This window comes from Pleuronectes platessa, chromosome 16 (genome assembly GCF_947347685.1).
Source record: "Pleuronectes platessa chromosome 16, fPlePla1.1, whole genome shotgun sequence".
NCBI classification, from domain to species: Eukaryota; Metazoa; Chordata; class Actinopteri; order Pleuronectiformes; family Pleuronectidae; genus Pleuronectes; species Pleuronectes platessa.
The window spans coordinates 22,827,232-22,841,062 of record NC_070641.1 but is presented as its reverse complement, the minus strand read 5'-3'; the positions used below and the strand labels follow the sequence as shown (position 1 = coordinate 22,841,062).

The 13,831-nt window shown below is 44.5% G+C and overlaps 2 protein-coding genes across 2 annotated transcripts in view; both read left to right on the top strand.

The window, feature by feature from the left end:
- The first annotated feature begins 238 nt into the window (after nt 1-238).
- On the top strand, nt 239-5,675 carry mcoln1b (mucolipin TRP cation channel 1b). The gene is made up of 13 exons (XM_053444305.1): nt 239-426; nt 1,308-1,570; nt 1,700-1,861; nt 2,290-2,446; nt 2,906-2,981; nt 3,080-3,176; nt 3,462-3,561; nt 3,679-3,785; nt 4,189-4,338; nt 4,445-4,546; nt 4,673-4,795; nt 5,106-5,312; nt 5,537-5,675. Exons 1-13 carry the CDS (start codon nt 384-386, stop codon nt 5,669-5,671), a joined length of 1,722 nt encoding a protein of 573 aa, XP_053300280.1. The 5' UTR covers nt 239-383; the 3' UTR covers nt 5,672-5,675.
- Nucleotides 5,676-13,451: 7,776 nt separating this feature from the next.
- The window catches only part of prr36b (proline rich 36b), a 29,552-nt gene continuing 29,172 nt past the window's right edge, over nt 13,452-13,831 (top strand). The window contains exon 1 of the mRNA XM_053443826.1: nt 13,452-13,699. The gene's annotated coding sequence lies outside the window, so the exon portion shown is untranslated. The remainder of the gene's footprint in view (nt 13,700-13,831) is intronic.

Sequence of the window (13,831 nt, the reverse complement as noted above, 5' to 3'; positions counted from 1 at the left end):
TCATTATTAACACAGTTAATGTGAATGTTGGTAATTAAGTAACAAATAATGTTGCTGTCATTAAATATACTCATACATGTGGGAATATGTAGGAATGAATAAAGAATTATAATAATATTAATATATATATTTAATATCCCGCTATAGATCAAAGCTCTTGTTTTGTTTGGTTGCTCAGCAGCAGCAGCTCGTTGCCATAGCGGCAGACAGCGGTCACATGGTGGAGTCACGTGCTAACCCGGAAGTGGTGACGTGATCGTCGGTGTCTCCAAACATCGCGACGCAGAGAAGAAGCAGCTGTGATGACGTGAATCCTCCTGCTGAGGAAGAGGAAGAGGAAGATTCTCTCCTTCATTCCTCTGTGAGCGACTGAAAACATCAACATGGCGTCTGAAGGCTTCACCCACGAGCAGGACAGAGACACAGGTCTGTTGTTTACCTGTTTACCTCCATGAGGAGTCTGTTGTTTACCTGTTTACATCCATGATGAGTCTGTTGTTTACCTGTTTACATCCATGATGAGTCTGTTGTTTACCTGTTTACCTCCATGATGAGTCTGTTGTTTACCTGTTTACATCCGTGATGAGTCTGTTGTTTACCTGTTTACCTCCAGGATGATTCTGTTGTCTAATGTTTACATCCATGATGATTCTGTTGTTCACATCATCACACGTGTTGTTTACCTCTTTACATCATCACATGTTAACCTCCACGATGGTCTGTTGTTTACCTGTTTACCTCCATGAGGGGACTTTTTTCTAATGTTTACCTCCACGATGAGTATGTTGTTTCCTATTTACATCCACGATGAGTCTGTTATTCACATCATCACAAGTGTTGTTTACCTCTTTACATCATCATATGTTGTTTACCTGTTTACATCACTGATGAGTCTGTTGTTTACCTGTTTAGATCCAAGATGAGTCTGTTGTTTAATGTTTACATCCATGCTGATTCTGTTGTTCACATCATCACACGTGTTGTTTACTTCTTTACATCATCACATTTTGTTTACCTGTTTACCTCCATGATGAGTCTGTTGTTTACCTGTTTACCTCCATGATGGGTCTGTTATTTACCTGTTTACATCCATGATGATTCTGTTGTTTAATGTTTACATCCATGATGATTCTGTTGTTCACATCATCACACGTGTTGCTTACCTCTTTACATCATCACATGTTATTTACGTGTTTACCTCCCTGATGAGTCTGTTGTTTACATCATCACATGTGTTGTTTACCTGTAATTACCTGTAGTTTTAACGTTTATAATTTCACATCATCTCATTTCTGTGTGTTCTCCAGAGAAGCACCGGCTGCTCTCCTCCATGACCAGCTACGGGTCCCAGGACCTCCTCGGGGCTGGGAGCCCACACCCCTCTGGGCTGGAGGACTCTGAGCTCCCCAAGGAGCAGCAGGAGGAGGAAGAGGAGGAGGAGGAGGAGGAGGCTCTGAGGAGGAAGCTCAAGTACTTCTTCATGAGCCCCTGTGACAAGTATCACGCTAAAGGACGCAAGCCGTTCAAACTGGGCCTGCAGCTGCTGAAGATCATCATCGTCACCGTGCAGGTGGAGAAACATCTGTTTACCTCAGAACAGGATGAAGTCCACGAGAAGATTGTTTGTTTTATCTGTTGATGAATCTGTCCTGTGTTTGCTTGGCTCTTGATTCTCTTGTGTTTTGACTCTGACTCTCAGTTGGTTCTGTTCGGACTCAGCAACCAGATGGTCGTGACGTTCAAAGAGGAAAACACGGCGGCGTTCAAACACCTCTTCCTGAAGGGGTTCGAGGAGAACGCTCCTCAGGCAGTGCACACGCAGAAGGAGCTGAACGACCACATCCACTTCACCATCGACAAGGTAGCCACACAAGGTAGCCACACAACCTCTGTGTGGCTACCTGGGGGGGGGGCTCCCTTTACTGATCACTTTTAGCTTTTTAAGAACTTTTACATTCACCGAAATCCATACAACACAAAAGAGGAACTGGAAAAAACCTGAAGATGCATCATTTGTTCCTGGAAGTTCTTCATAAATGGCTGACACAACATTTTTTCTACCACTCAATTAAATACAAAAAAATCAAATCAGAAAAGCACAGATGATGGAAATATCAGGAAAAAAGTAGTTTCTACTAAAGTACACATTTGGCCGATTCATGAAGTAGATGTTTTGATATTTCAGACCAGGAACAGCTCCAGAGTGAAATTGTGCTTTATTGTGAGGAAGCAGAATTTGTCAACGTGCCTCCAGCTCAGTTTGAATAATGGTTCTGGTCTCCCTCCCAGTACCTGGCTCTACCGGACATCTCACTGGGACGGTACGCCTACGTGTTGGGCGTCGGCGTGAACGGCAGCGCCCTGTCCCTCTGCCAGAGGTTCTTCAGGAATGGAACCATCGACCCCGTCAACGACACGTTTGACATCGACCCCCACGTGGACACCGGTAGGGAAGCCCTTCACGTGGTGGAAAGCTTCAGGCTTGTTGTGTTACCCAGCGACTGTGGTTTTCCAGGCCCTGGAGGAAATGACTGTGTCAGTGAGTCACTGTGTTGATGCTCCACACGTGTCAGGAGAGGCCCGGACACTTTGTCCTACTTTCAAACACTTGACATGGTCCAGTTCTCAGGAAACACAGAATTAAAGCTTTTTTTATTTGCATACACCTGCTGGTTTGGCTATGAATGAAAACTCCTGTGACAGAAATAGATGAAGACGAATAAAATCGATGTTAAGCTCCAAGGAAGCGATTAGAAGGCTGAGAGGAAGTGCTGAAGTGTGGTTGAAGCTGCATGTGATGTGGAAAAAGACGATTTATATAGTTTTTTAAATAATATTTCCTCATCTGATATCGTTTAGTTCCTCTAATGCTACTTTCGGGTTTTCTGCCTCTTTTTTTTTCCAGTTTGCCTCGGAGTGGATCCCGTGAATTACAGCGATGGAAACAGTGACTACAAGAATTTCACTCTCAAGTTTCACAAGTTAGATGTTATTGTGTTTTTTTTTTTTCTCATCATTAGACACAGAGAAGTTCCTGTTACAGTTTCAACACATTGACTTTCTCTGTGTGTGTCTCCAGGCTGATCAATGTGACAGTTGACTTCCAGCTGAAGGCCATCAACATCCAGACCATCATAAACAATGAGATCCCCGACTGCTACACCTTCGCCATCACGGTGAACTGCCCCCCCCCCCCCCCCCCCCCACCCCCAATGATCCCTCGTCCACAACAGACAGAAATCTAGTTTTTTCCAATTTGAGAAGATGCAAATAAATGGATAGATCTAAAACTGATGATAGAATTATTACACATATTGGATGAAATTGCAGACACTGATAATAAATAAATATAATAGACGTGGTGTATTGTAACGAACTGTAAACAGAGAGTGTATCGCACACAAACACGTCCATATCCACAGTGTGTATATTTAATAAGGTTCTTTTGCGTCTGTGATCAGATCCTCATGGATAACAAAGCGCACAGCGGCAAAGTGAAGATCAGTCTCCTGAACCAGGCGTCCATAACCGAGTGTAAAGACCCCAATGTGTCCGGACACGGTGAGTAGCTGGTGCTGGACGAGCTGCAGTGGGAGATGTTCATCCATCTTGTCTCCTGATATCAACTCTTCTATCTGTAACTTTGACTTCTGTCCCTCTTCCCTTTGCCTCTGGCAGCGGAGAGCTATGCCCGGGAGTTGTTGGACGTGCTGGTGGCGGTGGTTTGTCTCTTGTCCCTGCTGCTGTGTGGACGCTCCATCCTCAGAGGCATCGTCCTGCAATATGTAAGAGGGCCGGCCGGACATTTATGCAACTCTAACTTAATCATCCCTGTTTGATAAGATCAAGTTTTCTGTTGTTTTGTGGCTTCGTAGCAAGTTTGGTCTAAAACTCAGCTGTAACCTTTGATCCTTGACAGATTGGAAAACACTCTATGGCACATTATGCACAGTTCACCAAAGGAAATACACCGAAAAAGCACCAAACTATCCTAAAGCCGCTGAACTCTCATTTTAAAAACTGCTAAAACAGGAGGAAGCTTCTGTACCTGGAGAAAACCGGTTTATTTACACTCACACTGCTGAACAGAGATTAGCAGAGATCCCACAATCCTCCATATTACAGGATTAGAATCTCACCTTCAGAGGATAAGCCTGTTTGATATTTGTCTCTTGTGTCCCGTCCCAGGAGTACGTGCACTTCTTCCATCACACACTCTGCCGCAGTGTGAGCTGGGGAGACCGGATGGAGTTCATCAACGGCTGGTACATCCTGCTCATCATCAGCGACGTGTTCACCATCGTCGGGAGCTTCATCAAGATCGGGATCGAGTCCAAGGTAACGAGGCAGATGTTACCAGTAAGACCAGCTCCTGAGAAGTCCTCAGGGACAAATACCAGCAGCACAATTCATTTTAATCAAAGACGTCCCTGTTGTGATGCAGAATTTGTCCTCGTATGATGTGTGTGGGATCCTGCTGGGAACCTCCACCCTGCTGGTGTGGGTGGGAGTCATCCGCTACCTCAGCTTCTTTCAGAAATACAATGTATGTGGAAGGCACACACACACACACACACACACACGCACACACACACACACACACACACACAGAGGCACATTTATCGGCTGCTCTTTCTTTGAAGTGTAAATACCTTCTGCTTCTCGCCCACAGATCTTGATCGTGACTCTTCGAGCTGCTTTTCCAAACGTTATCCGTTTCTGCTGCTGTGCCGCTGCCATTTACCTGGGGTACTGCTTCTGTGGCTGGATCGTGCTCGGGCCTCATCACACCAAGGTACTGAACCCACTCAGGAAGGTCCCGGACCAGGGAGGAGGCGCCACGAGTCACTCAGACCAGAAGAGCATTTCCTCACAGCCTTATTATGATAAAAAGCCCTCCAGCATAGCATCCATGGAGCTTGTGTATTATTAATGAGAGAAGATAATTGACCTTTATGAAAACATTGTTATATTGTTTTGTGTTTTGTGCTTTTGTGGAAGAAGGACATACAAAAATAACAATGTACAGATTGAGAGGTGGATAAAAGGGATGACCTCTAGTTGACCTCTAGTTGACCTTGCTGCTGCTGATGCTCTCTGCCCAGTTCCGCTCCCTGTCCACCGTGTCCCAGTGTCTCTTCTCTCTCATCAACGGGGACGACATGTTTGTGACCTTTGCTGAGATGGAGCGAAGCGGCACCCTGGTGTGGATCTTCAGCCAGGTCTACCTCTACACCTTCATCTCCCTCTTCATCTACATGGTGCTGTCCCTCTTCATCGCACTCATCACCGGAGCCTACGACACCATCATGGTACAGTTCAGTTTGTGCTCTGGTGTGATTCATGTGTGTGTGTGTGTGTGTGTGTGTAAGACCTTCATTGTGTCTAGAAGATCCAGATCTGGATGAAGCAGTAAAAAGTGTTTGAAATGAGCCTTGAAGTGATGAAAGGGGAAAACCATTGCTGCCATTAAGAGCTGCAAACCAGTAGCTCTGGAGAAGAAAGTGCACGTGTTAATGTCTGTTGACCCACACAGGCCCAAACTCAGGAGCAGGTGCGCGTCACTGACCTTCACGTCTTCATCGCTGAGTGCACGGACACGCCCAGCTCCGGCAAGTTCCGAGGACCTGAGGGCTCGTCCTGCTCCTTCCTCTGCTGCTGCGAGTGGTGAAGAGGAGGTGAGAGTAAGTAGAGATTTAGCTTTTCTCTTAAAAACCACTGAGTTTCCACTCAAGTGACGACTGATTGAGCAATTTCACTCCTTCTCTTTCCCAGAAGCCCAGCAGGGACGAGGAATGTCTTGACAGTGGACGGACTGACCTTCGAACATAATGTCCTCTGCGCCCCCCGGGTTTGAATTTTGCATTTAAATGAATTATGGACCAGTAGAAGGCACTTATCAGTCACAAGGCCAATTACCTGCTTTTGTACTGTATGAATAATTTATTGCCTCTTTCTGAAATCTCAGTTTGTTGAGGGTTTGAAGACGAGACACTTGACGCCAGTAGACTCGACTGGACACGGCCCTCAAAGTAAAAAGCAAACGTTCTCTTAAATGATGTATGTTTTTATAATTTCACTGTCCACTCGGCCACTTAGGAGACATTCTTTTGTGACTTGTGATTATGTAAATATATGCAAGCATCTGGATCTTCACGGCAGAAGTAGAATAGACACAAGGGAGGCAGGCGAGCAGAAGAACGAGCGGCCATTAACTTCCGTGTGTGCATCAGCTCCTGCAACACTACTTTTCATCAATTTGGTCTTTTCCTTGCTCCTCATCCTCATTTCATTCAAGTCTCGCCTGTCATCAATATGGATGAGCTGCTCCTGCTGTAAAGAGCCAGGTGCTAATGCACTGCAAGGTCGGGCATTTCCGCTGTTGGTTTTTTAAAGTGCTGCAAACGAGGCAGCAAAAAAATATGTCACAGAAGAAAATGTTAAGATTTGCACATTGTCCCGGACTCGTCAGCAGTTTTAATCAACGTCTTTCATTTGTTATAACAAGATGAATCACTGAGATGTGTCAGTATCTCCAGGAAACAGGAACAACTGATTAACTTGATTTCCCTCGTGTATTTTTAATGTTTTAATGTTTTCATGCTGTTTTTATCCCTGTAAATTGCACATTTCTATGGTTCAACCATTTTTATTTAAAGGTACAGTGTCAGAGGTGTCAGACCAAGTCGACCTCATCACACTGATATTAAAACCATGTGTAGAAGGTTCATATCTCGTGTCTATGAATGACGAGGGATCTCCTCCACAAACCAGTTCTTCATTGATGCTTTTCAAAGACAGGGTTAGGGTTACTTCCTGAAGTGCTGATGTCCCTCGTGCTGTTGAAGGTCAAATGAAGGACGCTCAATGGAAAAGGGACGTTCACTGCACAAACTCTGATCAGGAGAAAACAGAATAACTGTACTCGTCTGTTTTGGTATTATTGTGTCGTGTTTACTTAACTTCTCGGACCTTGTTTACAGTCACTACAGGTACGTTCATTCACAGTTGATGTGCACTTCATGAAGAGCGATGTTCAGCTTCTCTTGATGTGAATGTGTCACTTGGGAGTCGTACAGCGGAGCACAGCACCGTGGATCTAATGCATCTGTTAATGTTCTCCTCACACTCCTCAGAAGGTAAATCTGATTTACTGCTCACTACGTTTGTTTACACGTATTCCATATGCTGTCTTAATTATATAACTTGTTAAAAGGGAGTTTATCTGTTAATGCACCAGAGGAAGTTGATCAGGTTTTTATCGTTTTTTGTGTTGAATGTTTTCTGACAGGATTCTTTCTTCTTCTGTTATCATATCAAATAAACTGTGTCAAGTATGTAAATAAACCAATAATCTAATGAAATGTTATTTTATCATGTAACCATAAATGAGTTCAATATTTATCATTTTCAAACTTAAGATTCCCTCAAATGTTTTGGTTGAATTTTGATATTTGGGAATTTTAATATTTAATAAGGATGTTTTTGCTGCGTTGTTAAACCAGGATGTAAACATGGATTATTTCTCATTGTTATAATTGTTATGCACTAACTTGCCTAATAGAATCAACGTATTATTATGAAATGAATATATAAACTTAAATGTGATGCCAATGGAGAATAACAAATAAATAACAAAATACAAAAGTGTTACGATGGGAAATTAGATTAATGAAACAACATTTCAAAATAAAGAGTTGACTTTTAATGATTCATGAGTTATTTCACAATTGTTTTTGTTCACTTATATGTACCATACATGATTTACTTCATAGTAAATACTTGTTTACATATCAAACACTGGGCTCTTTATGTAACAAAGGATGAACATGTAAATTGTTAATGATGCTGTGATAGGTTGATAAAGGGATGTAGATGTGATACAAGGTCTGAATCTGCTGAGACTCTGGTTTCTGGTGGTGGTGGTAGTGGTGGTGGTGGTGGTTTGGCACCACTAGGGGGAGAGAGTCTGCTCTGTCTGCAGCCAGTCACAGGAAATCAATTCAATCCATAAGCAATGAAAAACTGAGACAAAGCTCTGACTCAGGCACTTTGAGGAGGAGAGGAGGAGTCGCTGCCTTCTTTAAAGATGAATAATGCTGAGAGTATAATTAAACTACTTAACCTTCGACTGAACCATTATCACAAACTACCTCTCTACTGAACTCCAGGTAAAGCAGAGTCGGGCTGTGGCAAAAGAAAATGAAAATGCACATGAGCTGAAGATGCAAATGGCCGAGAAGGGGACAGAGAGTCAAAGCACAAACTGTTCGTGCTCACTCAGACATCTTAGTGCACCGGAGTGGTGTAGTTGTCCAATATGCTTAGTGCCTACATGCATTATTTACTCCAGGAGGCAACCAGGGCTGAGACAAAGCACTTAGAATCAGACCGACAGGAACTGGCCGGCTCTGGACATCATCAGGTTTCAGGGTGAAGCTTGTAGCTGGTTAACTTAACATGGCGACTCACGAGATGTCAAAAGGTTCTTTATCTTGTATTTGCAGTCAGATCGTCACGTCACTGGAGGACATACATGATAATAAAGGTTCTCTGATGAGGTTCCTCTTCATCTCTGTTCACATGTTGCCTGTCAGCGGGAGCAGGAGCATCCTGCGTGGTAATGATATGCTGTGCTGGCATGTTGTGCTCTTTGGGGAGTCGGTGCTGTGCAGGCAGAGCAGCAGCCACACAGGCGTGTTCCAACCTGCATCCGCCTGCTGTTTACTCACAGACACACACACACACACACACATATTTGAGAGATAATGATATTCGCGCTAGTGGAGTGTGACACCTCTCGTGCATTCTGAATCCACTTGTGCCAACAGGGGTTTGATTTGTGAATGTCTCTACAGGAAAAGATGGCGGCTGTGTGTGATGTGGTGGGTGTGTCTCCCAGCGGTGCCAGCTCCTCTCTCTGCTGACAGGAAGGAGACTCAGACCTGTGCACGATGTGACTGTACACGCCGGGAGACACAAAGCCCAGAGGGAACATGCCTGTATCTGCTGCTGGTGATGAGTTGGGAGCCAGTCAAAGGTGAGAAGACCCCTGACTGGAGGCCAGGTTCTTTTGGGGCTTGACTGAGTGCCAGTGCTTGTGTGCTCTGGCTGCCCCAGCTGGACTGTGGGCCGGGGGGGAAAAAACAATGAGATAAATAGGACGGAAACGGCGCTGCAGGGAACACAGCCCTGCCCCTTCCTGCCTCACCACCGCCTGTGTGAAAAAAACACCTTCCTCTCTTTGTTGTGGCTGGGTGACCATGCCAATACGTCCATCAGCGACAGGCCGGCAGGCACCAGGAGGCCCCGCCCACCTCCCGGTCCGCTGCCATGTCTCTCATGCACTTGCACACGCACCTGCACGATCACATGTTCGTTTTTTAACTCCTGAAAATGAGCTGAGGAATCCTGCAGACATTTCTGTGGGCTTGACTTGACCTTCAGGTTTGATGTGGATGTAGTTCTCTAAGCTGACAGGCCGAGCAGTCTGAGGTCAGTGCAGTTCAGAGGAGAAGCTTCCTCTGGAAACCTGAGCAGGAGCGATAAACAGGCAAGAGGCGAATGTTTGTAGATAATAATCCTAATAATAAACTTTATTTATATAGCACCTTTAAAATGTTCAGAGCAAAGATACAAAGAGGAGAGAAATAACAATCAGCAGGATGCAATTTGACAAGAAAGTGTTAAGCGTGTTGGTTTATCCTAAATATGAGAAGATGAGCCAAACTCGGTTTGTTCAATCAAGTATTTATTTAGAAAGCAATGAAAGGTAACAATCAGCAAAGCAATGGGCATCCAACAAGTCGCATCAGAACACGAGACCCATCAGAACGCATCAAACAGCCGGCGCCTGTCTGTTTTATAACAGTAGATCTTGGTTCTTCCTCCTCAGGCGTAGCTCCTCCTTCTTGGCTTTGGAATAAGGAAGTGACAAGTCTCAAAATGTTCATCTCTTGACCAGCCTTGACACAGCTGATGGCATGTGGGCCAACGGTGTTGACAATTGGAGAGAAGATTATTGTGTTCTTGCTATATCAAAACAATGTTCTGTTTGTACAGACATTCAAAACAATTTAACCAAAACAACGAAACAGCATTGTGACGCAGACACATTCTAATTTTCAAGATTAAACACTTGGAAGGAAAGGGTTATTATTAATCATTTGCGTGAAGGCCTTATCTGGCTCAAACTACTTCTATATTTATTCATTTAGAGTTGAGTTAGACACAGAATATAGCTAAAATATTGAAATCCTAACAAAAGCCAGACAACAATGTTGAAGTGGTCGAAAACAAAGTAGAAATATTTTTATGACTGTCCCACAAAAACTTGATCACATAAAAGCAGTGAAATGAATAAATGAAAATATATAAAATTAAAGGCGATAGGGAGACAATAAAAAGACGACATCACATGAAAGCAGGTCTATAAAAATGAGTTTTAAGAGGTGATTTAGAAGAAGTCACCTTATCTCCTCAGGCAGGTCGTTCTAAAGCCGAGGGGTCCTGATGGCAGGAACCCCGGTCACCTTGAGTTTTGAGCCTGGACTTTGGAACAGCCAGCAGGATCCATATGAGGATCTAAAGCTGCCAACAAGCACATAGGGGTCAGAGAGGGTGTAGATTGAGGTCAGATTCCCGGCGTGCTTTGAAAGCGATCACTAAAAATGGCTGATGGAAGCAAGGATGTGTTCAAACCAGTAAGAAGTTAAAGCTGCTTGTGTTTTTTTTTAGCTTAGTGCCATATATTTGCAGCCGGACTCAATCTGATCCTCCCCTGTCCAGCATTTGGAAAGCGAGCACCACCGGCTCCACAGGCCCGAAGCCCACATCCCCAACTGAGCAGCACACAAAGGCCTGGCTCATGTAGACAGAGGCAAGTGGCTGCTGGGGGCTGAGCAGCGGGGGGGGGGGGGGGGGGGGGGGGGGGGGGGTGGGGGGGGCAGACAGACAGGCAGACGGGCAGCCTGCCCTCCTCTCACACTATCTCTGATGAAAAGACCCGTTCTGCTGAGGAACGTGGCGCACAGAAACAAAAGGTTTTTAATCCACAGAACAACGCCCCTCAGTGACTGAGAGACAAGGCGCTCGGCTCCAGGCTTCCACTCTGTCTCTGCTGCTCCATGATGTATTTCCTGCTGCTATTAATTCACTGTCTTTCTATTTGGGACTGTTTGCTCATCTCAGTTCTAAAGATGTTTTTTTGTGTGTAAATCCTCTAGTCCTACATCCTAATATGGAAATAACTTTATTTTAAATTGTCTGAAAAACAGTCTTAATAGGAATGTTGCAATCAACAGGTCTGAAATGTGTTGAGAGATATTCAGGTTCTCGAAGCAGAGCTCATGTGGACAATGCAACTGCTTTAGTGCATGTGGTGCAGCAGTGAGGCACCGTTAAAGTGTGTGTGTGTGTGTGTGTGTGTGTGTGTGTGTGTGTGTGTGTGTGTGTGTGTGTGTGTGTGTGTGTGTGTGTGTATGTGTGTGTGTGTGTGTGTGTGTGTTAGTGAGTGTGTGTGTGTGCAGTCGTGCATGCAGCAAAGAAGAAAAGGGGTTGAAGAGGACAGAGAAGGGGTCCAGGGGCCTTAGAGGGAGGGCAACAGACAACCGGGAGGAACTCAGGGCAAGACAGTCTGTTGACTTGCAAGAGGTGACATCATCCTTCGTTTGAATAATCCCTCAGGCCGGGAGCTGATTGGCTGCTCCCTGAGAAAGCAGTGCCCCTGCTATTCGCTATTCATCCCTTTCAATTTCAGCATGGCGCGCTGTGCAGGAGAATGTGGCCTTCACGGACTCGTAGATTACCAGATTCATTTGTAAAAGTAACAAACACACACAAAAGAGTTCATGCCTTTTGGGCCCTCTTATCTTACATTGGTCATTAATACTGTTTTTATAACCATTTCATTATTTATTACATACAAAATATGAAGCAGTGCAAACGTGTTATAATAAAAAACATGACACTGCCATTTTGTGAGCATTAAAATATGTAATAAAGACTCTATTTATATTGCACTTCTCAAAACAAACACACAAATTGCACATAAGCAAAAAAACACAATAAACAAACACATTCGCAATACAACGAATAAAAGAATAAAAATCTAGTGACCACTCATTACAATGATAAAAACTAGAATAAGGTTTTAAAAGCAATACAAAGAAGAGTCGTTTAAACAGATCAACAATAAATCAAGATAACAAAACAATAATAATACAATTAAAGCGCAGTGATTATTAGATCTGATAAAAAGAGAGAGAGACATGAGCTCCTTCACGTGTGGTCATTATTCCGAGGTTTTATAGCAGCACCTGAAGGCAGCGGCAGCCTCTCCTCCTCATCCATCAGTTCACCGGCGTGTGCGTGTGCGCGTTTCTCCGTGTGTGTGTGTGTGTGTGTGTGTGTGTGTGTGTGTGCAGCGTCACTCTCCATCTGAGAGACAGCCAGCTCGAGTCGTGGCAGCGGCGGCTCGTAGAGGCACTTCCGGTGGTAACAGAAACTGCCACTGGTTTGTAAAGGCAGCTGTCAGTTTCCACAGCTGTCTGTGACCTATTCAGGGAGACTGGGACCAGTTTGTAAATGGTGACTTACTTGTTATTGTTCCAGGGCATGGTTGGTCGAGACCATGAGATGAACTGGAAACTACTGGTTATTATAACTGGAAATTTCCGCCTGTATCAACAGTGCTGCTGTCCATGGACGCATTGTCACCTAACTGAATTCATATAAATACTGAAGACATGAGAATTAAACTTGGTTAAAAAAGTAGGTCAGTATCTGTTTGTTGTGTTAAGCTTTGTTGTCATTTGTGGAGTGTATGCTTTTACACAATAGAAGTTCATAACTCATATAACTATACGTCTATTTTAAATGTTCTTAAGGATGTTAGTGTATTCAACTAAGAGTCCTTGCAGACATTTGGGCCAAATTCAACTTATGATGGTGAATGAATAATTTGCAATTGGAAAGTAACATTGTGTGAGTCTCTCCTTGCTGTTGTGTAACACAGAAACACATATTTAATTTATTAAGACCACAGTTACTAAACCTTTGTTCCTTTGAGGTGCTTCCATCTACTTTGGTACAGTTATATTCATAAATATCTACATGAGCAGTAGCATCTCTGCATCATTGCTCATGGAGTTATTCATCTCATGTAGAATTATATGAGAATTCTCAAGGATTCAAATTTACATTTTTAAAATTTCGGTTTATCACATTAAAGACAGCTGCTTCAAAACAATAGGGCATTAAAGGCAGCCTCCTTTAAACGCTGTGGCATCAGAGGCCATTGATGACGCAGCTGCCTTGATCAGTGGCAGCTTCTGTTGACACCGGAAGTGCCAGTACGAGCTCCAGCTGCCCCCCCCCCCCCCTCCCCTCCCTGCTCTTTCTTCCTGTGAACGCGCATCACTTGAGGGAAACGGCGCTCGAGACCCAGAAGTTTCTTGTCCTTCGGCTCAGCTCGACTCGGCTCAGCTCGGCTCGGTTTCCCTGCTCTCTCTCTCTCTCTCTCTCTCTCTCTTCTCCTCCTTCTTCCTGGTTCTTGGTTCTTTTTTTTTTATAAAAGCCGTCCTCCGCCTCTCTCCGCCTCTCTGTCTCTGCTGACCGGAGGATCGAGCCGGGGCGTGCGGGAGAACACTGGGCGTAGCTGGGGAGGATTCCGCGAACCTGCCGCCACACCGACCCACCGGTAAGACTACCGCAGCTAGCATGCTAAGTGCCCGCTAACACCTGAGGGTTGTCTGGTTGAATCTCCGTTAAATTGGTCAAACCTCGTGTCCGTCGTCCGTCGGTGTCATCCCGGTTTTTCACGTGAGACCCC